Raw genomic sequence first — 27,584 nt, 5'->3', positions numbered from 1 at the left:
CCTCTAGGATACAACAAATCAACTAAAACGTTGTGTAGTTCAAACCACTCTGGTCTGAAAGGTTGAGCTCAAAGCTTTACAACTAAAACACCTTTTAATTTTGGTCAATTGCTCTTAAAAGAGCCTGAGAGGGTAAGAAAGAAAGATATATTGAGTATTGGTTGGTGTTTTGTGTTATGATCTGAGAGAAAGAAACACTAGGTATTTATATTGAATTTTTAGATCTAGACAATTAACATATAATTAATGAATTTCATTTTACATTCTCAAATAGCCACAAAAAATATGTTTTTTCTCTAGTTTATTAACAAAACTTCTTTTAACTTTTAACTTCTAACTTGTCTCATGTATGACTTAAAACTCATTAAAACTATTAAAATTGTAACAACAATCCCCCACTCATTTTTAATACTTAAAATAAGTAACAAGATAGATGATCAAAAGAAAGATAATTATGCATCATAAAGATTTGACTCTACATTGAACCTTTACTAGTAAAATTATAATTTGTATTCCAACGTTAGTAGTGGTCTCTGACTTGAACTATAACGCTAAAGAGGAAATAGAAAACTTATTATCCATACATAATTATCTAAGTGTTGTCATGAGCTTTATTATTAACACTTTAAGGCCTTAATCATAGTATTTCATGAATGTATTTGAGAATAAACTCCATATTCTCATTGAGAGCGGCCCGACTCTCACACTCATATACATAAAATTTTTCAAGGGTACTCCTACAATATAACACGCCCTACTCATAAGAGTTACGAATTTTATTAAGAATTTATTGAAAAAAAAATCAACCCACCATATCTTTATAGGATAATGCACTCACATCATAGGGATGGATCAATATATAAAGATAGTGCATTTCTTGGCCATTTATAATTCATTTTTCACTTTGAACCTAGTTCTCAAGATCTCTAATCACTAGGTAGGTATCCTTATATATGGCTCATGATAATTATAAGGGCTTCAACCCCATCTCTCTTGATGTGTTCTAGATCTTTTCTTTAGTTAAGGTATTTGTTAATAGATCTGCAAGATTATCACAAGATTTAATATAATTTACATTAATGATTTCATTACTCCAATAAGATCTCACAGTACTGTGTTTCTTCTTGTAGGTTTGGATTTATCATTATAAAAACAACTTTTTACTCTACCAATTATGGTAGTGGTATCACAATTTATCAAGATTGGAGATACTGGTTTCTCCCACTTTGGAATAAATCTCTTAAGTCAACTGGCTTCCTCAATAGCTGCAGCTAAAACAATAAGCTCTACTTCCATAGTGAAATTAGTAATAATCGTTTGTTTTTTTAGATTTTCAACAAATAGCATTACTTCCCAAGGTAAAAATATACCATGTAGTGGATAGATAATCATCTGACAATGTATTCCAGTAAGCATTAGAAAAATCCTTCAATAATATTAGGATATTTCTTTATAGAGTAATCCATTATCTTTTGTTCCCAATAAATATTTCATAACATGGTCATTGACATGCCAATGCTCCTTACCTGGCTTACTTATAAATCTGCTAAGAACTCCTACTACATATACATTGTTAGGTCTAGTACAATCAATTGCATATCATAGGCTACCAGTCACACTAGCATACTTCTTTTTTAATTTAATTTCACTACTATCATTTTTCAATAGGAAATAAGTGAATTGAATCAAATGGAGTAAACACGTGTTTACAATCAAAATAATTATATTTCTTAAGTATTTTCTCGATATAATGTGATTGATTAAGAAAAAATCCATCTGGACTTTTCATTATTTTCAAATCCAGAATAAAATTAGCCTCGTCAAGATCTTTAATATCAAAATGACTATTCAACAACTTTTTTGTTTCATTTATAACAAAATTATTTGAGCCAAAGATTAGTAAATCATCAACATATAGGCTAATAATAACATGAAAATTTTTCCATGATTTATGATAGATGCACTTGTCAGTAAATCATCAACATGCAAGAATCAAATTTTTCATATCACTCCTCTAGAGCTTGCTTTAAGTCATATAAAGATTTAGTAAGCTTACATACTTTGTTCTCTTATCCAGGCTCTAGAAAACCTTGAAGTTGGTCCATATCATTTTTTTCTTCTAAATCACAATTTAAAAAACTTGTTTTCACATCCATTTGATGAATATTCATTTAAAAGATTACAGCAATTGCACTTAACAATCTAATAGATGTGATTCTTGTAAACGGAGAAAATGTATCAAAGAAGTCTAAATCTTCCTTTTGTTTAAACCTTTTGCGACTAGTGTAGCTTTATACTTGTCTATACTACCAACTAGTTTCAATTTTTTTCTTAGAATCCATTTACACCCAATAGTTTTACAACCTAGTGGCAAATCAACTAACTTCCAAATTTTATTAGAAATTAGTGATTTCATCTCATCATTTACAACATCTTTCCACAAAATTGCATATGGGGATGTTAAAGTTTCTTGCAAAGAAATTGGTGTTTCCTAAATATTATAAACACAAAAATTAGGACAAAAAAAACTTTCACAGTTCTAGCTCTTTTACTTCACCTCAATTCAACTGGGGAATTGTTGTCATTATTATCACTAGGAGTAGAGGAACCAAACTTAGAAGTTTGGTCACTACTTTGACCCCACTATTTCTTCACTTGAAAGGAAATATTTCTTCGTGAAAAATTACATTATTTGATTAAAAAAATCACATTATGTTCAATATCAAGAAATTTATTGGTTGGACTATTAGTTGCATATATCCAAGAAAAATAGAAGAAGTAGCTTTATACCCTAATTTTAGTCTTTTATGATCTATTAGCCTTACAAAAGCTAAATATCCAAAATTTGACTTATACCATTTCCATAATTGAAAAGATGTAATCTTTGTCATTTTATGTGGTACTCTATTTAACACATGACAAGTAGTCAAAACTTCACCCCAAAGAGTAATAGATGCACCTGCTTCTAGTAGCATAGCATGTCAAACCAAGTGAATATCCGGAAGTAGTCTCATGAATTATTCCTAATGATTTAGCATATTAACTAAATTCAACTAATTCATATTCTCGACCTCTAATTCTTTTTAACTTTTCTATCAAATTGATTTTCAAATTCGAGGATAATTTTTTAAAATTCTCAAAAGCATCACTTTTATTTTTAATAAATAAACATAAGTATATTTTGACAAATCATCAATATAAGTGATAAAGTATCTATTTCTTCCTCTAGTTAAAATTCCTTTAAATTCACGTAAATTTGTGTGAATTAATTCTAGTAATTTGATATTTCTTTCAAGGTTCTTTTGTGATCTAGTTTTACTGTATGTTCAAAATTATTTTTTAAGCTAGGAATTAATTCAAGGCTACTAATTATCCCCACATATTTACTATTTATATGACATAAAGAAGCATGCCAAAAATTTAAATAATAGAGCATATAAACTGAACTGGTAGATGCTTTATTGATATTCTTGATGTTCAATTTGAACATTCCATCACATGTATAACCTTTCCCAACAAAAATTTCCTTTTTTGTTATTACATACTGATCAGATTCCATAGTTTGTTCAAAGTCTGCTTTATTAAGAAAATAACTCGACATCAAATCCTTTCTCATGGAGGGTGTGTAGAGCACATCTTTCAAAATCATAACTCTTCCAGGTGAACTTAATTCAACCTCACCAATCCTTAGAATTTGGGTGGCATGAGAATCACCAAGCATTATTATTTTAGGCTCCTCAAAAGTGAAAGAGATAACAACGTACATGTGCAAGCAGTTTGAATCTTAAGCACTCCAACTATATTAATTTTAAGGATCAAGCATGCATGTTCATAACAAGATTTTAGGGTTTAAGATTACAACCTCTGTAGAACTCAAAATTTCAGCAACTCCTTGGTAACTTCTGATCATGAACACTTCGTGGACTATTGCTAGAGTCTTTCCCGCTATTCTTTAGCCTTAAAACAGATTGTGAGATCCAATTTGTGAAGAAATTTAAGGGAATTTGAGAGAGTTGATAGGTTTTTAGTGTGTGAAAGTTAAGAACAAATTCTTCTTTAAATATGTAAAATTGCATGAAAAAATTTCCAACCAATTTTTCTTCTATTTATAGAAGAAACTCATGCAATCTAATTGCATGTTAATTTGACACCAAATAATCTACTAATTTAGTGGGATTCAAAGTGTTAAATTAAGTGGAAAAAGTGGGAAAATCCCACTTTCAAAATTCTTTTACTTTTAAATAAATTTTCAAAAAATCAATTTAAAATGAATTTTGATTTTAATTTGAATTTCATAAATTCAAATTTAGGTTTAAATAAAATTAATTCAAATAATTAATTACATAATTTAATTAAATTAATAAAACACCTATCTCAAACATGAATCCCCATTCATATATTCAATATTTAAATCATATTTAAATATTTTCAACCCTTTAATTTGTTTATTTTCATAATTAAACGTTAATTATATCACATATATTTAATTATAATTCCCTGAACCGATTTTGAACATTTCAATTCTCTCAACACATTGCCCCAAGGTTTAGTCTGATATGAGCTAGCAGGGAGACCTAATAGACCTACAGATCATGAGCTCCAACGATCCGAGATTAATCAGCTAAACTTTTTAATCCAATTAATTAGCATTTGTTTCTTTAATACAAGTAAACATCGTCAATTTTCTAGCGTCACACTTTAGGTGGTGGTGACCTTTTCCTTGGACTGACTTATATTTCTTTAAGTTCTTTACATACCCTTTAAGAAATGGATCAAGCCATGACATGGTTCAATTTATTTTTTTTTCTTTTACTGGACTGAACTTGAAGTTTTCTTCAAGATGCCTACGTACTCTTTATAATGAATAAGGATCAAGTCATAACATAATTCAAAAGATTTTTTTTTTCTTTTGTCGTTCACCTTTTAAGTTCATGCAGGCAAGAAGCACCATGCAGTTTATAATCTTACGATAAGGATTTTTTTTTTTTTTTTTTTTTTTTTTTTTTACATATCAAGCATAAAATTTCATAAGAAACTTGTCGTTGATTGAGCCAATTGTTAATCCTTCTTGATCAACGATCTTGTATGCTCCATTTGTGTAGACCTTTTTGACGATGTAAGGTCCATCCCATTTAGGTGTGAACTTATTTCTCGTATGTCTCGTCGTGATAATGGGTCTTCTTACAGGAAGCACCAGATCACCGACTTGAAAAGATCTAGGTTTCATGTGCTTATCAAAGGCTTTAGACATTCACGCTTAGTAACACCCCAATGCTCGTTAAGCTTCCAGCCATTTTTCGTCAAGTGCTTCTAACTCTTGAAGCTGTAACTTGCCGTTGTCTTTTGTAATCAATGTTTCTTGTAGTGCCATTCTTAGTGATGGAATTCCTCTTTCCAAAGGGAGGACAACTTCTACTCCATAAACAAAAGAGCATGGTGTAACTTCTGTAGGGATAGGATGAGTGGTTCGATAATCCCACAATGTCTCACTAATCTTCTCTTGCCAATCACCCTTCGACTTAGAAACAATTTTCTTCAGTAGGTTGCATAATGTTTTGTTGAATATCTTAGCCAACCCCTTTGTAGTGGTGTATGACTTGTATTGCTTGAACTTGAATTTCTCACACAACCTATCCATCAAGTTATTAGAGAACTGCCTCCCATTATCTGTCACAATTTGATGGGGGATACTGTACCGATAGATGATGTGAGTATGGATAAAGTTCACCAAGTTTTCCTTTTTAGCTTCTCTCAAGGCGATAACCTCCGTCTATCTTGAAAAGTAATAAGTGGCTGTGAGGATGTACGAATGTCCTACTGGCGACTTATGTATTATAGGGCCAACAAGATCAAGTCCCCATGCTTCAAAAGGCCATGAAGTTACAATCGGATGTAGAGGCTCAGGCAATTGATGAATGAAGTTTGCATGGTATTAACAAGCCTCACACTTCTTTTGTTGGGAAAAAACTCGCAGTTCGTAATCATGGAAACATATTCTATTTTTCAATAAAAGTATTGTTGAAGCATTTATTCAATAAAAGTGTTATTGAAATTGCATTATGTAATAAAATCCAATAAATGAATCCATGGATATAATATGAATACTTTAACTTTATGTAGAGACAGAAAAGAGAATCAAGTTATAGTATACAGCCAAAAAGGTCTATAAGTATATGACTAAGATTGGAAACCTCATCTTGTGGGCATTATGGATGCGATCTACTTTGTATACTAACAAACGATGTGATCCCAAAATCGCTCATGTGGAAACATGCGAGTTGAGGCATCCTATGCAAAAGATTTTTGCATAAGACCGGACTACGAAATAGTCATTTTTCTTTATAATGACCGTATACTGTTACAATTGACTATTTCAAATTCGATATATTGGGGTTGATGCCCTAAATCTCGTAGGATCTCGCAGTTTGTAAACACATGTATGAACAAACACTTGTGATGTAATAATATGAGATATTTTCTTCACTGTTGTCTATGAAATATGAGATATTTTAGTTGCATTAACTACAAACCAATAAACTAAGATCCCTAGTTATCGTTGTGACTTAAGCATGTATATGGAGACATACAAGTGGATCATGCCTTAAGTGATAACCTAAATGGTCTGTAGTATATGGATATAGAAGGGAAACCTTATCCTGATGACACTATGGGTACGGCCCGCTTTGTAGATGTTACAAGTGTTGTTAAGTGCTACAGATGGTATGATCCTAATCATTCATGTGGAGACATGCGAGCGGGGGTGTCCTATACAAAGGAGTTTGCATACGATCGGACCACGAAATGTTTAGTCTCATTATATAATGTCGTTCATGACAGAGACTTTCATTTCATTAGGATGACTATAGGTAATATGACCTTAATCCTGAGTGAGTTGGGAACTCCTGCTTATGAGAGTGGTCCTTTGATTTGCATGGGTGCGAGTGGCCAGATTGCCAACTAAAACCTACCACTTTGGGGATTTTTCTGATTGGGGAGCTGGGAACTCAGCTACACAAGATGGAATTCACTCCTTCCCCGAAGTAGAGGTAAGTAGATAGATTGCTCCCTTAAGGGCTGATTCCAGGCCTTGAATGATATGTCGCCATACATTTTCTCATGGCTCGAGAGGTGTTTACTCATAGTAAGACTATGATATATTGTTCATTAGAAGAATCAGTGGTACTTAAAGAGTTAGATGTAACTATAGGGGCAAAACAATAAATTGGCCCAGCTGTACTTACGAGTGATCTGTGAAAGGTTACCGTATTGTTGATTGGTTATATCCAATGGACAAAAAAATATATCTGTAGTGGGAAGAGTGTAGTTGTCGGTCTTTAGTGGAATGCTCGACAGTTAACGGACAGTAGATTTCGTGATTAAAGAGTTTAGTCAGTTATTCATGTACCGTTGGAGCTTCAAGCTACAGGTTCATAAGGTCCCCTTGGTAGCTCAATGGATTCAAGTTGATAATCAGTTTTTGGGTTAGTTTGAAGTGTTCAAATTAACAAAAGGGAATTTGATTATATAGGATATAATTAAATTAGTTCAATTACATGTGATATAATTGATATGATGTATGAGATATATTAATTGGAGGATTTTGATATAAATATAATTTATATTAATTAAAGAAGAAGAGAACTATGGTTTAAATATTACATATGATGTGATATTAAAAATATAGGTTATAAATATAATATGATGAGTTAGTTATTATATTTATTTATAATTAAAACAATTATGTGATAATTGTGGTTGGTTATTTTCTCCATTAACCGTGAAGGTGGGAGGTTATTTTTAGTTTTGGATAACTGAAGATAAAATAAAAAGTGTTTTCATTTTGTTAAGGGATCGCTTCATTAGTTGCATTACTAATCGTTTACTCACGAGAGACTACACGATAGCCTTCTAGCGAGAGACTAAACGATAGTGTAAAGCGAGAGACTAAACGATCGTGTAAATGATCTAGTGATTTACTAAACTATCGTGTAAACAATATAGTGATTTACTAAACGATTGTATACTAGCGAGATTTACTAAACGATCAAGCATTCTCAGTCTATGCGATAGATAGAACCTTCTCCCACTTGCTTGATCATGTAGTTCGATCGTTTTCTTCCTTTATCCCTCTACCAAATTCACACAAAGCCTACACCTCTTGGATTCTCACTCCGAGAATACCAAGGTTGTCGAGTGGTAGTGTCGAAGGGTGCTTGTTCAAGGAGAAGACTGTTTGTGATTACTAGACAATTGGCAAGACAATCTGAATGATAGCGAGAAGTTGCTGTCTAGTTCTTCACGAGAGCGAGAGATTGATAAAAGAAGTGTTCTTCAAAGGTATGCCTTTCATTCCCTTTTTTATTTGATTACTAAAGTATGTTGTAATTTGTTCTAAGATGCATAACGGTTCTGTATGTTTGTGAATGCACTTTATTCTTTCACAATGGACTTGGAAAGATCTTGCTTCCGCTCACTGGTTCTCTTGAATAAGAGTTCCTTCACGATGACCTAAGGTAACTCGATCTTAATCCTGAGCTAACTATGAACTCCTGTTTATTCGGGATTATCCTTTGATCTGCATAGGCGAGAGTAGTTAAATAGCACTGCTAAACAAGCCTCCCATTTTGGGGATAAGACCGGATAGATAGCTGAGGACATAGTACTGCAAGATGGAATTCACCCCTACCTGTTTTAGGGTTAGTAGATAGGTTGTTCCCTTAAGTACTGATTTCTGGTCTTGAACAAAGAGGCCCCACCATTCTTGGCCGTGAGGGACATAGTTTATTAGTTGGACTATAAACCAATTGTTCAATAGAGGATCACTAGCAGCTTAAGGAGCAAGATGTATTTACAGGGGTAAAACGATAATTTTGACCTAGCTGTAAATATGAATGACCTGTGAAGGATCGACTTATTGATCATGGTTAAATCAAATGGATAAAAATATATCTATAGTGAGGAGAGTGCAACTATCGAGCTATAGTGGTCTGTCTTGGTGGGCAACAAATATTGATTAAGTCGGTTTAAAAAGTTAGCCAATTAATCTCAAGTCGTTGGAGCTCATGATCTGTAGGTTCATAAGGTCTCTCTATTAGTTCATAAAACATTACACCTTGGATTAGAATATTGAGCGAATTTGAAATGTTCAAATTCAAAATTAGGGCTAGAATTTGATTTAAATATTGATTACATGAATAGGGATTCATGTTTGAATTAGTTGTTTTATTAATTTACATTTGATATTAAATTATTAAATTAGAGAAATTAGAATTTCGAGTGGAAAAATCCAACATTTGATGTTTTAGTGGTTTTTTCCACATTTCAACACCTTGTCCACTCACTTAGTGCTAATTGAAGTGCCAATAAGTTGAATGTATGAGTGCTTTCATGCTTGAACTTTTTAAATACTTCTATGTCAAAAATTGGAGAGAAATGCATGCTGAATTATTGGAAAATTATGAGAATTTTTTAAATTCTCTCAAACCCTCTCCAACCCCAACCTCTATACCTCTCAATTTAGAGTTTCCACCACTCAATCCAAGACTGAGAATAGTAGAGAAGCTTCTCTTGGTGGTCTACTAGAGATTTGGAGTTTCTTCGTGGATTAAGCAAGGAACAAGAGGAAATTAACAAAGATATACATAAATGAAACCCACTTTCTATTGAAACTGTTTTTCAGCATGTTTGAACTCAAATTAAGTATAATTAGAGTGTTTAATTATTCTGTTAACTTTTTCATTTTGCATCTTTACTCTATCAATTGATATCAGAGCATGATTTAAGCACTCAATTAATGTAAATTTGAGTTTGGTGCGTGAAATTCTAGTAATGCATGTTTGGTGACTGATATGGTTTTTAATTCAACTTTGGCATTAGAATTCTCTTTCATTCAGTTGTTAAATTTGTAACTGGCTCTTGATTGATGGGTCTTAATGTATGATTAAGGGTTTGTAATTTTATTGGAGTCAATAGAGTTGAAAATAGGCTGTAATTGAAGATTCAAGCAAGCAAGGTCAGCTGCAGAAATTAAAAAACAACCACTGCCTTCGCAGCGTCATGACGCCATTGCAACGTTGGGATGAAGCATTGCAATACCGCTCATCCCAGTCCAGAGACACATGATGCGAGGATCGATTCATGGGAGATGGCCGGTTCGACCAATTTTGACTTCCTTGGGTCTAGTTCAACCCATTTTAGACCGATTCATCCACTTTTGAAGCTTTTGAGGGCCGCACTACTACAAAAATTGTATTACTTGACGTTTTTCCAATGTCAAGTAATATAAGCGTCGAGTATTCGACTGTCAAGTATAGTGTGATAACTTGACTCTGAAAAAACGTCAAGACAAATGTTTCTTGATACAATTTTTGTGTCAAGAAAGATAATACACTTGACATTGGTGGTATGTCAAGTTTATTGATTCTTGATATTGATTACGTATCATATATACTAACTCTTGACGTTTTTTAATTGTCAAGTATATGTCTTTTTTTTTTCAAATTAAATGCCTCAATTGATATTCTCATTTTTTGCCTTGTATTCCAACAATACAATTATATGAACTAAATAAACATTATACATTTAAGATCTATCAACTCAATATATTCACTAAAAATTCCATATGTTCAACTATGACCTTTCATATGAACACTGCTCATAAATTACAACAGTATTTCTTTTTCACATGTACATGCACAAAATAAAATCTCAACTATTGTTTTTGTATACAAAACTCAACTTTCAACAAACACAAAAGTGACTGTTTAATAAGTAACCTCTCAACAAAGTACATTATTTAATCTATACATTGAGCTTTGAAGTCTAAAGATCGAGAACTAAGGGTCAGGCAAGCCATGTTTAAGCAAGTCAACCTGCGAAATAGAATAAAAGGCGATAACATCAAATTTCAAAATATAGAAATAAGTGTTAAGATACAACAATGACAAAAAGTCACGCACAAGGAAAAATGTACATGATTGGCTTACTTTATGCAATGGAAAAATATCATACTCGTGACTTAAAAAATCTACAACTTAAAGTTAGGTACTTACTGGGATTTCATTCATTCTCTTTTGACCATGTCCAACCTCAGGAGGAACAATTACATTTCGCTGCAAACAAAGAAAGATGGGAGAGATTTGACAAAATATAATAAAGAGGAAAAAGATTATCAACAAATCAAGCGTATGCTAAAATTTAAAATAGAAGAATGAAGATACCTTTCCCCCAACTTTCACAACTTTCACAACTTTCAGGCGAAAGAGACTTGACACAATTGTAATCCATCTATAAAGGGAATCAAAGTGCATCTTTAATAGAAAACTAATACAAGAATCAATGAGTAGAAGAGAATATTGGAAGCCCAATCTTATCTACAAGCAATAAAAAAGTTCTTCAAAATTTCATTCACCAAAATAACCAATTAACTCCAAATAGATTACCCAAAGTGTGGCTTGATCCAAATGTCACTTCAAAACTACAACAAAGTAATCTAACCTACGAAAAGTTCAATAATAATGGTTACAAAACGCAAATTCCAGCAACTATGTAACAATTTCAAAAGAGTTTCAAGGCCTTAATAGCTATCAACTGTGGCTCCAATCCCTTGAAATATTTTAATTGCACATCAAAAATTGAAAATAACTTAATTATTAGACCAATACTTCAATGGGTAACAAAGAACTATTAATACTAACCTGATTTATATTCCATCCCATCGAATAGAACATTGACACATAAGTTGGAATTTATAAATCTATCTATATGTATATAATATATATGATCCAGTATACATCAATCCCATGCATGCTAAAGTATTAAAAAAGTAAGAAGTAATATAAAATCAATGGATTTATGGTAAAATCCCTACCTGATACATTTTATCAAAATTTTGGTTGGCTGGTAAAGGGATCAATGGTATATTTTGTTGGTAGATTGGATGATTAGAAACATGACTATTGCTTTCCAATTGGCTGTTTTTGCATTAATTGTTACTTGATCAATCTTACTGATTAGTGTGCCCGTTGTATTTGCTTCTCCTAATGGTTGGTCGGGTAACAAAAATGTTTCATTTTTGTATCGAGAACGAAGAGGTTCAAGAGATAAGAGAATTAAGGATACTCACCAGAAAGACTAATGCAATCCATAATGATGTACCACCGAAACTTACCAAAACCTTGCGAAGATCGGTCTCAAACCTATTGGACAACAACTCAACTCCTTCCAACACTTCAAAATCAATCTTATCATCAAACATTCAAGCAAGCAAATCATTACAAAAGATGCTACATTATAGCCCAAATCACAAATTAAATATTTGAAAGTACGGGACTAGAATTGGAAAAATCCCAAATTATAGAGAATAAAATGATAATAAGAGAAAAATGAGTTAAACCAAACCTACAGTCGGTAAAAAAACACCCACATATACCAAGAGATCCACGGACAACTAACACCTCTGAAAGCCAGACACGCCCGTGGAAGACAACCCCTGAAACTGGAATCAATCTACCCGAAAAACACCTACATCGGAAACCCACTCGCCGGACGCAAACCGGAACCCACGCGGCTACACTAAACCAACTGGACACTCCACGCCTCGAACGCCAGGGTCGACGACAGACGTCTTCAAATGGGTGGTACACAATGGTACACGACTTCAGATGGGTGGTACACGATTTACCCGTCTGGAATGCCAGTGTCGACGACGGACGACTTCAGATGGCTTCAGACGGCTTCTGTGTTCTCTCTTGCTCAAAATTTGCAGCCCCAATCTCTTATTTTAGGTGGTACACGATGGGTGACCTAGTAAGAAGAAGATTAGATTAATTACAAAAATGCTACCAGCCCATATTTACAAGTTTGTCTTTGGGCCTTTAATTCCACCAATTTCCTAATAAAAGCTCACTTAAATAACTTGTTATTTTCTACAAATTTCTCATAACAAGACTAAAGTAAAAATGGAGAGAAAGATAAAAAGAAAATAAAAGGGATTTGGAAATTAGGTTTTCTTTTGTTCTCCCTTTTTGCTCTTTACTTTTTTTCTTTTCAATAAAGGGGGAAGGTCGAACGGACGCAGCTGCTGCACGTAAGAGGTTGAAGGTTGATCGACTAAATCTAGGACATTTAACTCTTTTACTTCTTTAAAATAATTAGTCAATTATTTTTTATATTTTCTTGACACGAAAAACGTATCAAGTAATAGTTCGTGTGAAAATATTCAAAACATTCCATTAATCTCCGCTTTTTTAACCCTTTTACTTGACATTTTCTTTTCTAGAAGGTCATTACTTGACGTTTTTTCCAAAGAAACGGCAAGTAATTAAAAACTACAAGTGTCAAGTAATGTAGATTTTGTAGTAGTGCCAGTTAGGGTGGTTTGGGTTTAGTTCGGGTTGGTTCGAGCGATCCAGAGGCTTTCTCAAGCTCTTTTTGCTTTAGTTTTGTAATAAATTAGTTTATTGCTTGTTTAGGATGCCAAAGTTGGTCCATATCAATGTTGTTTAAATATTTTATGCATGTGATGTATGTTATATTTAAATTAAACATGTATGTGCATATTATATGTCATGTATGAAGGAAATCAAACATAAGGATTTCTATGAGCAACGGAATGATCTTTCCAAATTTCATTCGTAAATGAACATTAACAATTACAATCTAAAAACGGAAACATACTGGTCATGCGAACAACGAAATTATAGCATGCTTTACTATACGATCAAGGGTAGAATTACACATACCTTTAAAGACTCATTTTCAACACCTTTGATCACGAACGCTCAAACAATCAGCAAGACTGCAACCCTGAATGCTTGAGCACTACAACCGCTACACTGCACGATCACAGGGACCACGAACTCAGCGATCTCCAAGATCACGAACACAGCGAATGACCTCCAATAAACCTTGACAATGTCAAGTTGAGTATGACACCACCACAATGGCTACCTTGGTATTCTTGGTGTGAGAATTCAGAAGTGTAGTCTCTGTGTGGACTTGGTTAGAGGATGAGACCGGAGGAAGAACAATCGTGTAAACGACTGAGCAAGTTGGAGGTAATAAGTCTATTGCATAGACGATGCTCAATCGTTTAACAGAAGCTATGCGATCATTTAGCTAATCGGCCAACTGAGTGACTATCGTATAGAAACACTCCATGATCATCTAGTCTCTCTTTAGCTGTCATTTAGTAAATCTCATTTACTTGACAGCCACCATGAGAACTTTCCGAGAATAGAATCTCTCACAAGAACATAACTAAAAATAGACAAACATTTTTCTTTTTATCTCACGGTTACAATGAAACTACCAATAACCTCCCACTCAATTGGTTATTAGAGAAAAATAGATAATTATTCAATAATTAATATAATTATAAATATACATGATAACCAACTTACCATACTATATTTATAACCTATAGTTTTAATATTTCATCTCATGAAACATATAAACCATAGCTCTTTTTCTAATTTATGGTACTTAATGTAAATCTCATTTACATTAATCCTCAACTTAATGTATCTCATACATCATATCGATCATATCATATATAATCGAATTATCTTTTGTCAATTTGAACATTTCAAATCAACACCAAGAACTGATCCTCAACTTGAATCCATTGAGCTACCAAGGGGACCTTGTGGACCTGTAGCTTGAAGCTCTAACGGTATGTGAATAACTGACTAAACTCTTTAGTCACGAGATCTACCATCTGTTAATTGCCAGACACTCCACTAAAGACCAACAACTGAACTCTCCTAACCATAGATATATTATGTGTCCATATCAACCAATCAACAGTGCGATAACCCTTCACAGATCGTTCGTAAGTACAGCTTAGCCAATAACCATTATGCCCCTGTAGTTACATCTAGCTCTTTAAGTACCACTGATCTCTCTAATGAACATAAGTCATAGTCCTACTATAACTGAGTCCTCTCTTCCAAAGAGAAGTTGTGGCCACTATGTTCAAGTCCCGGAATCAGCCCTTAAGGGAGCAATCTATCTATTTACCCCTGCTTCCTAGAAGGAGTGAATTTCATCTTGTGTAACTGAGTTCCCAGCTCCCAAATCAAACAAGTCCCCAAAAAGGTAGGTATGTTGAGTTGGCAATCTGGCCACTCTCACCCATACTAATCAAAGGATTGCCTTCAAAGGCAGGAGTTCCCAAAACACTCAGGATTAAGGTCATGTCACTTATAGTCATTTAGGTGAGATGTAAGTCTCCAGTATCAAGGGCGTCATATACAGAGACAAATCATCTCATGGTCCGGTCTTATACAAACTCTTTGTATAGGACATCCTCGCTCGCATGTCTCCACATGAATGGTTAGGATCTACCATCTGTAGTAGTTCACAACACTTACGTACCTCTACAAAGCAGGCCGTATCCGTAGTGTCACCAGGATCAGAAATCCCTTCTTAATCCTTATACTATAGACCTATTTAGATTATCACTTAAGGCATGATTCGCTTGTATATCTCATATACATGTTGAAGTTTACATACGATAACCATGGAGCTTTGTTTATTGGATATGAGTAAATGCCAGATAAAATAACTCTTATTTTATTCATAACAATGTGTATAAAATATAAACTACGAGACTCCGGGAGAATTAGGACACCAATCTCAATAATGTAGATTTAGAATCCCACCATAGGAAAGCATGAAAGCATGTTTCATGCATTGATATATGTTATAAATTGATTCTAATGTATATAGTATGCATGAGTAGGGTTTCATAAGATGAATATAATTATTATATTAATGTGTGGAATGCTTAAGTTCATGTTAAAGTCAAATTGATATTTGAAATCTATAACAAAGATAAGATGCATGCTTACTTAGATTTAATAACAACTTGTTTAATAGTTAAAATAGGTCGTTATATTATAAAACACGGTTACAAACTCAATCGGTCTATAATCTTGTCTAAAGCTGAAGATACTTAAATTGATGGTTTATGTAACAGCTTCTACTTGGGGATTTTAGCCGAATTACTGAGCATTATTAACCGGTTTTATGAGCATGCATAAGTGATGTGAGGTAATAAAATGGTTTTATCACTTATACATCGTAGGTTAAATCCAAATATAAATGTTATACTTGGATAAATCACATAGACTTAGGATGTTTTTTAGCCAAAATACACTTAAGTACAAGAGATACCCAAATAATTAGAACACTTCAGTGGGAGATTAATAATATATATGATATATTATTTTTAGCTCTTATGTCCCTAAGAGTTCACACCGTGAGATCCATGCTTGGTTTCGTATCGCTTTTATCGCAACTGCTCCATTTGAAAAGTGTTTGCATGGGTGAATATCAAGGTGAATAGAGGAAGTAGTTCATAAGTGGGTGCAGGAAATGTGTCAACATATTCTACGGTCTCTTCCATTAGCTTGAACAGTGAGATTCCTATGTTGCACCTATTGTCGTATTTAGGTGGCACTAGCTAGTCATTTTTACGGCGATCCCCTCGGAGGGTTGTAACATAGGATTCGAAACAACCCAAACTTCATAAATGAATAAGGTGTCTTAGTTTTGGCTTGAACATTGTCTTCCTATTCGAGGGAATATTCATACCGTTCTTTGAAATCTGAAAAATGGAGGGTCACGCTTACAAGAGTTACTAAGCATCAGTAAGTTCTTGATTGAAAACGATAACTAAATGACTATAGGAATAAGAGTTATTTTAGATATAGTATTTGGTCATGAATGTCTTGCTTTATTGAAGAAGTATTTGACTGCCCCTCGGTAGAATCTATTTTGACTCACTAAAGTATCGTTGTAAATAAATAAAGAAATATGGATACTTTATTACTTTTGCTAAAATTGGATTTAGATGAAATTTACTCATAGAATTTGTTTATGTTTCAGCATGTCAAACTCAATTATACAACTCTTTGCCTCAGATAAATTCAATGGAGAGGTTTATTCAAATTGGAAGTCAAACATAAATACAATACTAGTAGTTGATGATCTGAGATTCGTTGGAGGAACATCCTCTTCTTCCCAATCCTAACGCAACCCAAAATGCTAGGGATATCTATGACAGATGGGCTCGGGCTAATGAAAAAGCCAAAGCCTATATTTTGGCAAGCATATCTGATGTGCTTAACAAAAAGCATGGAACCATGGTCACTATAAGAGAGATCATGGAGTCGTTGCAAGGGATGTTTGGACAACCATCCTCATCGGCACGATAAGATGCTATTAAATACATTTACAATTTTCGTATGAAGGAGGGGGACTTTGTTAGAGAATATGTCCTAGACATGATGGTCCACTTCAATACAGTGGAGGCAAACGGGGTTGTCATAGACGAGAAGAGTCAAGTGAGTATAATAATGGAATCTCTTCTGATGAGTTTTTTAACTTTTCGTACAAATGCAGGGCATGTTTTCTAACTTTGATATAGTGTCTTAGCTTGTCGATTGCAAAGAAGAGTGCAGGGCATGTTATAGGAGAGTAATTGATTTTAGCTCCGGTTAAAGTCCTACTTAGATAATAGAGAGCATGCACCTTTCTTTTCTCTTCTTCTTGCGCCAACAATTCCCCCAATGATCTTTCCTGCGTGATAATATACAATATCAATGACTTGCCTACTACAAGAGCGCATAGGACAGGGGGACTAAGAAAGTATCTCTTTATGCTATAAAAAGCATTCTGGCAGGCCTCATCCCAAAATTTTCTCCTTTTCTCGTCAGTCTTTGAAAAGGTTGACATTGACCAGCCAAGTTGGAAATAAACCTTCAAATGTAAGCCAGATGCCCCTGAAGACTTCGTAACTCACGTAAATTCTTTGGCCTCGACATCGATCTTGGATTGATCTACCTCAATCCCTCGATTTCTTACAATGAAACCAAGAAACTTCCCTAAGGTTACACCAAACACGCACTTAAGAAGGTTCATCCTCAACTGGTATTTTCATACACTATTAAACATAATTTTCAGATCCTTCAAATGATCTTGTCGTTTCTTGGACTTGATCACAAAATTATCAACATAGCACTCTACATGTCTGTGCAACACATCATCAAACACTTTCTGCATGGCTCGTTGGTAAGTGGCGTCAACATTCTTCAACCTGAAGGGTATCACCTTGTAATTGTATATTCCTTTTGGAGTCCAAAAGGCCGTCATTTCCTCATCAGCGAAAGCTGTATTTGGTTATACCCAGAAGATTCATTCATAAAGGATAGGTCCTCATACTCTATTGTTGCATCAACCATGCACTCTGTGATGGGCAATGAAAAATCATCTTTCGTGCATATATTGTTTAGATCATGAAAATCTATGCAAAGACGAAACTGTCCGTTCTTCTTTCTAACAGGGACAATGTTGGCTACCCACGTTGGGTATTTAACTTTACTAATAAACCTTGCTTCAATTAACTTATTAACTTTAACTTTAATCTGAGAAATAAGTTTTGGTCGAAAGCGTCATTGAGCTTGCTTAATTGGTCGACACCCATGTTTGATTGCAAGATGGTGGACTGCTACCTTCGAATCAAGCCCTGACATCTCTTTTTATGAGCAAGTGAAAACGTCCTTATGTTCAGTAAGTAAACTCATATATTTGTCTTCTTCCTCTTCAGAGAGAGATGCGCTAATGAAAGTCGGGTGTGGTTCCTCTACTGTGCCAAGATTCACCTTTTTGAGTTCGTCCACCATGGATTAACCACTATTCTCCAAACCTCGTGGAGCATCTTCCACCTCCTCTTCAGTCATTTCATCTTTGGAATCTTCAATGATGGTAATGTGGTGACATTAAATTTCACCTTTCTCATGCACTAAGCTTCCATTTTTAGGGTTAGTGAAGACAATGTCGCGCCTCTTCACCTTCAGTAAACTTTCACTTATGTTGAGAGTAATGAAGGTTTTTCTCTTCATTCGTGAAGGAACAGTACTATGAAGTTCCCTGTCACTTCTTGCCTCACAAGATGATTTCTCACCTAATGGACTTTCGGTATCTTTATGGCTGAGGCACCGCCAAATTGACATGCAAAATATCAGCTTACGTGCAAAATATCAGCTTCTTCTTCCTTATGGTTATATTGGGGACGACATTACGAGTTTCTCATTTACCCTTTATCTCACTGGAGACACGCTTGCTAAAGTGATCCTTAACACCCTCACACATAAGGTGATAAAAAATGGACACACGGGATTTTCTTTCACTTTTCATTAAAATTGTATCTAATCTTTCAAAGGTTGATGGTCGACTCACTACCAGACATTGACAGACAATTTCCTCTTCCCTTTTGTAAGGCAAAATCAACCTTCGAAAGGTTAAGTGTTAGCTAGAGCCAAGGGTCGTGCGTAAATTTTCTCTCTCTACTTCCATCATGCTCAATCTTTCAAAGATCAAAGCGTGCATAACAAGTGATCTGATGCGATCGAAGGCTAAGGTTTTTTTTATCCTCGCCCTCTTTTTCTCCTACATCATCAAATTCTTCTGCAGTTATATAATTTCTGTTGACCACCTTTTCCTTCGTCATTCTGCTTATGCAAGGCTCTGACAACTTATATCCAAGTCCCTTTCTCGATGCAAGTATAGCATGCCTCTCTCGCAAAAGCTTCTTCTGGGTCGAAGAAAGCTCGGGTCGCTCATAAATGCTCAAACTCTTAAATTCGTTGTGAGTTGTGAAGTCATTGTTGGGATTGGTATCCTAATTCTCCTGGTAGTCTCGTAGTTTGTAAACACTTTGTGAACATATTGTTATTAATAAAATAAGTGTTATTTTATAAGCATTTACTCAATCCAATAAACTAAAATCTGTGGTTATTTCATGTAACTTAAGCATGTATGTGGAGGCATACAAGTGGATCATGCCTTAAGTAATAACCTAAATGGTCTGTAGTATAAGGATAAAGGAGGGATACCTTATCCTGGTGACACTGTGGATACGACCCGCTTTGTAGATGTTACAAGTGTTGTAAAGTGCTATAAATGGTTTGATCCTGACCATTCATATGGAGACATGCGAGCGGGGGTATCCTATACAAAGAGTTTGTATAAGACTGGACCACAAAATGATTAGTCTCTTTATATAACGCCATTGATAATTGAGACTTATATTTCACTAGGATGACCATAGGTGACATGACCTTAATCCTGAATGTGTTGGGAACTCCTGCTCCTGAGGGCGATCCTTTGATTTGTAAGGGTGAGAGTGGCCAGATTGCCAACTCAACAAGCCTACCATTTTGGGGGATTCATCTGATTGGGGAGTTGAGAACTCAACTACACAAGACGAAATTCACTCCTTCCCCAAAGTAGGGGTTAGTAGATAAATTGCTCCCTTAAGGGCTGATTTCGAGTCTTGAACATAGTGACCACACCCTCTCCTGGCCTAAGAGGACTTAGTCATAGTAGAACTATGACTTATTTTTTATTAGAAATCAGTGAGAGTTAAATGTAACTACATGGGACAAAACGGTGAATTAGCCTAACTGTACTTACGAATGATTTGTGAAGGGTCATCGCATCGTTGATTGGTCATATGGACACAAAAATATATCTGTAGTGCGAAGAGTGCAGCTATCGATCTTTAATGGAGTGACCAATAGTTAACAGATGGTGGATCTCGTGATTAAAAAGTTTAGTCAGTTATTCACATACCGTTGGAGCTTCAAGCTATAGGTCCATAAGGTCCCCTTGGCTCAATGGGTTCAAGTTGGGAATAAGAATTTGGGTTAGTTTGAAGTGTTCAAATTAAAAAGAGGAAATTTAGTTATATGTGATATAATTAAATTAATTCAATTATATGTGATATAATTGATATGATGTATTAGATACATTAATTGGAGGAATTAATATAAATATGATTTATATTAAATACCATAACATAGAAAAAGAACTATGGTTTATATGTTTCGTATAATGAAATATTAAAATTATAGGTTATAAATATAATATGATAAGTTGGTTATCATATTTATTTATAATATATCCTTTTGGTTATCATATTTATTTATAATATATTAATTATATGATAATTATTCTTTTTCTTTAATAATCGATTGAGTGGGAGGTTATTGAAAGTTATGGTAACTGTGAGATAAAAGGAAAATAGTTTTCCAAAATTAGTGGTTGATTCATTTGTGTCATTTGACAAAAGAAGTAACTATTGAGTAAAAGTGTTTTACTAAACGATAGTGTCTCACAGCCTACACGATCGAGTTCTGAGTAGACTATACGATAGTTACTCGCTCACTCGTTGCTACACGATCGAGTAGTAAAGTCTATACGATAGGTTTCATCTTACTAAACAATTGAGTATCTAGTCTATACAATACACTTCACCCATCTCCCACTTACTAGATCGTCTACCTTCTGAATTTCTCTATCCAAAGTCACACAGAGCCCACAACTCCTGGATTCTCATATCGAGAATACCAAGGTAACTCTTGTGGTGGTGTTCCTGTTCAATTCGAGGGTCGAGGATCAAGTTGGACTCGATATTGATCGAGGATTCATCAGTTCGTGCTATTGGCTGTTCTGTTCGTTGCGTTTGAGTACTTCTTTGGGTGCATTGGAGATTGATCGAGGGATACTTGAAGAAAGAGTTCTTCAAAAGGTTTGCATATTCTATCCCTTGTTCATTCTTTTAAGAAGCATGCTTGTAATTTACTTATTATACATAATCATTTCCGTTTAGACTATAATTGTTTTATATTATTTCTTAATGGTATTTGGAACGATCTGCTTCCGCTCATGGGATCTCTATATTTAGATTTCCTTTAGTCATACCCTGCTTTTGCCAACAATTTGTAAGCTTTAGGACCGAACCCATTTTCTTCGTGTTTCGGGCATATTTACCTTTGTCAAGTCTTCCTTAGGTTCATGCATTTTTTGTTTCGTTATCGACGTGAGTGGTGTAACAAAACTTTCTTTTCAGATTTCAATATCCCCAACCTTCAAGCCTTTTGAGCACTCCGTAAAAGGTGACTCACCCTCCTTGAGCCTCGATAAAGGAACATATAGCGCAAGATCAGAGTACTTAGAGCCTTTTCATCTTTTAATACCAGTGTCTTTGTAACTCTACTGGATGCCTCACCCTCTTTCGAGCTAGAGGCTCGTGCCTTGTCCCTTGTCTCCTTCCCTGCATCTGCTTGTGATTTCGACTTGGATTCACCTCCATCCTTTATTAATGGAGTCTTCATAGGTGTTACCTCACCAACACCCTTACTCTTCAAATAAAACTTCACATCTGCGGAGTGAGACTCAACTTCTAAAAATGGATTAGAGTCTGTTTCAACTTTTTTAGATTGTGTTTTGAAGTGATTTTGGCATGACCAAAATCACTTTTTTTCTTGCTAAAATAAATTTTACATAAAATGATGGTGTTTGGCAATCTAATAAAATTGATTTTCAAAAAATCTAAAATCACTAAAAATTGATTTATGAAATATCAGTTGGATGGTGATTGTGTAAAAGATGATTAACCGAGAATCACCAGCAAAATTTCTCCTTATTTTATGTAGTTTTTGAAATACCTAAAATACCCCTATATTTAAGCATCAAACTATCATCTCTCTCAGGTCTTTCTCCCTCCTCATACAGCAGCTTCAACTTCCTCTCAAGAAGCTCTCCATCCTCACCGGTCCAACAACTTTGATGGCCTCTCAACGATCTTCTTCATCCTCGTAGTTCCAGAAGCTTCCATTGTCTCTTTTCCTTCTATCCTCATCATTCCAGGTATTTATTTGTATGATTTTGTAATAGTCTTGAGTTTTTCGTTATTTTTTATGGTCTATTCTGTTATTTTTATTGAAAGCATCCGGTTGTTTGTGGAAGAATCGGAGTGGGTTTTTTTTGGAATCTTGAGTTACTAAATCTCACTTGTTGATTGCTACCTAGAACATGTTTGTTAAAATGTTTATGTGAATTTTAGGGTTTAGGGTTGATTTTGATCTGGAATTTGGTTCTTAATGTGTGGTTTCGTTGGTGTTGTGAATGTGTTTGACAAAATTTTCTATTGTTTCTTCTATTTGCCTTAGAATTTGGTCAATTCAAGAGATCGTAGCTTTTCGAAATTCTTGATCCAATCGCGTGGTTGACTCTGGTTGATTGTTGGTAAAGTTTTGAGGAATGGGTATGTGAAGAAAACGTTCAAAAGATCATTGACACGCCCTTTAGAGATGAAACAATTTGAAAAAGCTGAGGAAAACAGTCCTTGGAAGGATCTCTTCGTTTACTGGTTTTTCGGTCTCAAAAGAATCTCTTCGTTCCATTGGCTTTTTTTGTGATTCCTTAATAATTTGTTAAAGTTTTGCTGTCGGAGTTGGGAGCTTGATTGCCATTTGAGAAAAAAAGGGGTTGCTCTGACTTTTTTCTGGGTGATTTCGGTTAGAAGGGTTGTTGAAATTTTGTCTAGATTGGAGGGATTAAAATTGAACTATGTTTTAGAATTTTGATGACTGTTTGTGCATACTAATTTTCCACCTTTCAATTTTTTGGTTTCTACGAGGTGGGAAAGGTTTTTTGAGGTAGTTTGCATGTGCAAAGGTGGCATTTGTGCATAAAATTTTGGTTTCATTGAAGTAGATAATGATGAGTCTCTTTTTAGCATATTCTCGAAGACCACCTGTTTTGGATCTATAAAAAATTAACCAAAGCTAAGATTCAATGGTTAGAAGCTACCTCTCTAAAACATTGATCAAATTCAAAAGGGTATTACCTAATTCTTATCAAAGACGATTCAGGTCCTCTATCCTTGTTGAATTGTGTTGGAATGTCCTCGTTGAAAGAGAACATCCGTTTCGAAACCGATAAGTAAGTTCATCAAACTTTCAAGAAGTAAGCAGAAATATTAAATAATGACAGGTAGAGAAGTTCAGGGCAAGGAACAAAGTTTTACCTCTTGTCTCTCTATGAAACCTTGCTGCTTAAGATCGTACAATTGGAAAGAAACTAAAAACATGGCATTATAAGGTAAAGACAAAAGAATGTAGTTAGACACAATGATTCCAATCATATTAGAAACGTAGATATTGGGAAGAAAATGAGTTGATAAATGTAGTCCATCCAAGAAACAATAATTCAATATCCTGCAGATATACAATATCAAATAAAAAAATACCAAGAAAAAATAGTACCCTACCATTGTTTGGCACATGTTTTGCAGATAAGAGTTCAAAGTTGATAAAGGTTTGATTAATGCAGATTTTTAGGTAAATTAGAAGTTATGAGCACTTTCCAAGTCCTTTCTTTTGAATATTAGGTGTCATATGGGAAACCACATCAGCTAGTGTATAACGTGGCTTGATTCTTAAGTTTAATTTTTTGTCATTGCTTTGGCCAATTATGTGTCATTGCTCTGGCTACCTCCATTTATTTCCACATTATTTTTAAGTTTATTTCATGTTGCATTATGTTGCTAATATAGGAAAATGTATCTTTTTTTGTCTTTTCTTTTATATTTGTTCCTGTCAAAGTTTTGTTTGAAGAATGAATTTACTCCCTTTTTCTTTTAGAATGTCTAAAAATATAATTCTTAGTGATGAAAAAGATAAGCACATAAAAGCTATTTGGGACGATACCACTCTTAATACATTAATACAAGTGTGTTGGCGAAACTTTAAATGGGAACAGGTCTAATTGTCATTTAAATAAAATTGGATGGAAAAATGTGGTAAAGAACTTTAATGAAAAGACTTGAAAAAATTATGACTATAGACAGTTGTGTTGGGATCGTCCTGAAATCTCTATTGTATTCTCGTAGTTTGTAAACATTGTATAAAAAAATTATTATTAATAAAATAATTGTTATTTTATGAGTATACATTCAATCAAACGAACTAAGATCTTAATTATTTTATATAATTTAAACATGTATGTAGAGATACATAGGTGAATCATTTTTAAATGATAACCTGAACGGTTTGTAGTAGATGGATAAGGCTGGGTACCTTATCATGGTAACACTATGGATACGACCTGCATTGTAGATGTTACAAGTGTTGTAAAGTACTACAAATGATCTGATCCTGATCATTCATGTGGAGACATGTGAGCGGGGTATCCTAGAGTTTGTATAAGATCAGACTACGAAATGACTAGTCTCATTATATAGCGCCGTTAATAATAGAGATTTACATATTTGATATAACATATAGTGTGTGTATATATATATATAATTATTAATTAAAGGGAGGGAGTTACAACTCCATCTCCTTAACTTTCTCAACCATAACGTGGATGTGTGGTGGTTCGGTTTTCTTCTTCCACAATTTCTGTTTTTTGAAACAGAGAACTCTCTCTGGTTCATCTCCCTGGAAAAACATAGAAGAAAAGCAAGTTTTCTTCTCCCTCCTCTCTTCCTTTCCTCCCTTTCTAAAATTCAAGCAAAGCTCGCAACTTTTGCTTGAATTTTCAATCCCAACAGAATACATAAAATTCTCTAGTAGTGGTGCCCATTTTGGGATTTCGGATCGAAGTTCGAAACGTTCGTGATCGGATCGAGAGACTACGCGAAGAAGATTGGCTTCAAGGTAAGTCCTCTTTTCTTTTCTTAATTCCCTCCAAAGCATGCTGTAATATTTTGTTAATGCATAATTTGTTTTGTTTTGTAAAATTTTGTGATTCTGTGAAAAACAAAATTGGGACCGATCCCCACATTTTCGTTGCGGAGTCTTCACAGGTTCCTTCAATTGGTATTAGAGTGGACGGTTTTGGTCCCATTTTTTTAAATTTTTTTCAGAATTGTTTTATAGAGTTATGGTGGGTGCATTCTAATGATTTTTTGAATGGTTTGCAATTTTGGACATTTCAGGATTAGCTTTAGTTTTACAGCTTTATGTTTACAAATTTGATTTGTAAGGGCCCATTGTTTTGGGTATTAAATGCTATCGAGTTTGTATTTTATTGTGTTTTAGTCACTCGTGCTGTTCCCGATGAGTATCTAGAGAAAACGAGGTCAAAAATGGAGGAAATTTGAAGGAGATTGCGGCTGTACAGTACAGGCTGTACCGCAGCATTGCAATGTTGCGATGAGGCGGAACGAAATTTTTTTCATAGCGTTGCAATGCTAGAACAGAATATTGCAACACTTCGAGACTTAACAAATTTTCTGGTTCGCACGCGGTTTGGTTCGTGTTCGGTTCGCTTGGTTCGAGTAGTTCAAGGGTGGTTCAGAGGTTGAGCGGTATGGTTCGTGCGGTTCAAGGGCCGGTTCACTTGTTTTGAACAGATTTAACTATTTTGAATGTAATAGTTTTTTATTAATTAAATTACTATAAATGTTATATTAATTTAATTAATACTTTAGGAGTACAATCTTGATCCATAATTGTTGTTTAAATTATGTATATGATGTATGGTTTAATTATTTTATATATGACATAATGTATGTCATATAGTAAAAATCTCACCATAGGTTATGCATTATTCTTGCATCATTTATATTATAAATGTTATAATATAGTTACATGATTTAATTCTACAGCATGCTTATGTATCATATAATATAAGTGTTATACTATATGGTTGCATGTATTAATAATATATACATGCATCATTTTTATTATAAGAGTTATAATAGATAATATGGATGTATGTTTGAATGTATGTTATTAATAATTTCATTACTTCAATATATAAGCGTTAGGTATGTTTAGTAATTAAATGGGAATTGCATGATGCATGACACAATTTTAGATAATCTTATAAATGTTATAATTTTATAAAGTATGTCATTCGATACAATGTATGATTTTAATTCATTTCATTTATTTTATAAAAGCTATAATTAAATGAAATAGAAATTAAAATTATTAGTTCAGAATTGCATACAAACCTTATGTTAAAATCATCTTTTAAAATAGTTTTAAAATATGATTCAATCACAAATTTCTAATGAGATTGAAAATTAGTTTAATCTTTTTAATCAGTTTAATAGGATTAAATTGGTTTTAATAAAAGATTAAATTTGTAATAAATGTATCTATAAGAGACCTTTTGTATAAGACTAGTTCTATCTAGGTTGGGGTATTTAAGTTTGTGTTGGGAACTAACTTAGAAAGTTGAATTAGATAGATTTGCTACAAGCATGTAATTGTTGATTAAGGTTTGTTAAAGTGTTTAACGAACATTAATCAAAATTGTTTAACTATCCAAAGTAAGTATTACTTTTGGACAACTTAAACCGTCACTTAGTAAAAATAATTAGCTGTATTTTTCTAAGTTAATTAAATACTCAGTGGGAGGAAAAAGATGTATACGATATGATATGTCAATTTTTCACTCACGTTTCTCCCTTAATTTTCACACTGTGAGACTCATGTTTGGCCTCGAGGCGCCTGCTTGGCCTCGAAGCCCCTTGGGAGTGTTCCCCTTTGGATGGTGTTTGCATGGGTCAATATCAAGGTGAATGTAGAGAGTATTTATAGTAAGTGGGAGAGGGATGTGTGTCAACATGTCCTATGGTCTCCTTTACTAGTTTGCAATTGAGATCTTATTGCACGGCCTCGAGGCGCCTTAAGAGCGTCTCCCTTTGGGTGGTTTAGGCATTAGGTCAATATCAAGGCGAACTCCAGATATAGATAAGATCACTTTAGTATTTG

General features: G+C 34.1%; 1 protein-coding gene and 2 long non-coding RNA genes across 4 annotated transcripts; 1 reads left to right on the top strand and 2 right to left on the bottom strand.

Moving 5' to 3' along the window:
* Positions 1-5,278: 5,278 nt before the first annotated feature.
* On the bottom strand, positions 5,279-5,638 carry LOC150031751 (uncharacterized). Its single transcript, XM_090308269.1, has one exon. The coding sequence runs from the start codon at positions 5,636-5,638 to the stop codon at positions 5,279-5,281; it is 360 nt and encodes a 119-aa protein (XP_090164395.1).
* Positions 5,639-10,580: 4,942 nt separating this feature from the next.
* Positions 10,581-12,844, bottom strand: LOC120068063 (uncharacterized). Of its 2 annotated transcripts, XR_016525284.1 has the most exons (5): positions 12,125-12,801; positions 11,442-11,496; positions 11,220-11,286; positions 11,052-11,111; positions 10,581-10,871 (listed from the first exon to the last, which is right to left on the bottom strand). It is a non-coding gene; the product is annotated as an uncharacterized LOC120068063 (long non-coding RNA). The 2 variants fall into 2 exon arrangements; XR_016525285.1 differs by lacking the exon at positions 11,442-11,496 and having other exon boundaries at positions 12,125-12,844.
* Positions 12,845-22,561: 9,717 nt separating this feature from the next.
* LOC120067043 (uncharacterized) lies at positions 22,562-26,298 on the top strand. The gene is made up of 3 exons (XR_005478909.2): positions 22,562-22,719; positions 23,022-25,514; positions 25,899-26,298. It is a non-coding gene; the product is annotated as an uncharacterized LOC120067043 (long non-coding RNA).
* Positions 26,299-27,584: the final 1,286 nt, after the last annotated feature.

Source organism: Benincasa hispida, chromosome 12 (assembly GCF_027475165.1).
Source record: "Benincasa hispida cultivar pf3 chromosome 12, pf3_genome.v1.1, whole genome shotgun sequence".
Lineage (NCBI taxonomy): Eukaryota > Viridiplantae > Streptophyta > Magnoliopsida > Cucurbitales > Cucurbitaceae > Benincasa > Benincasa hispida.
Note: the sequence above shows the minus strand (reverse complement) of the source record. Positions and strands in the feature narration are given on the sequence as shown.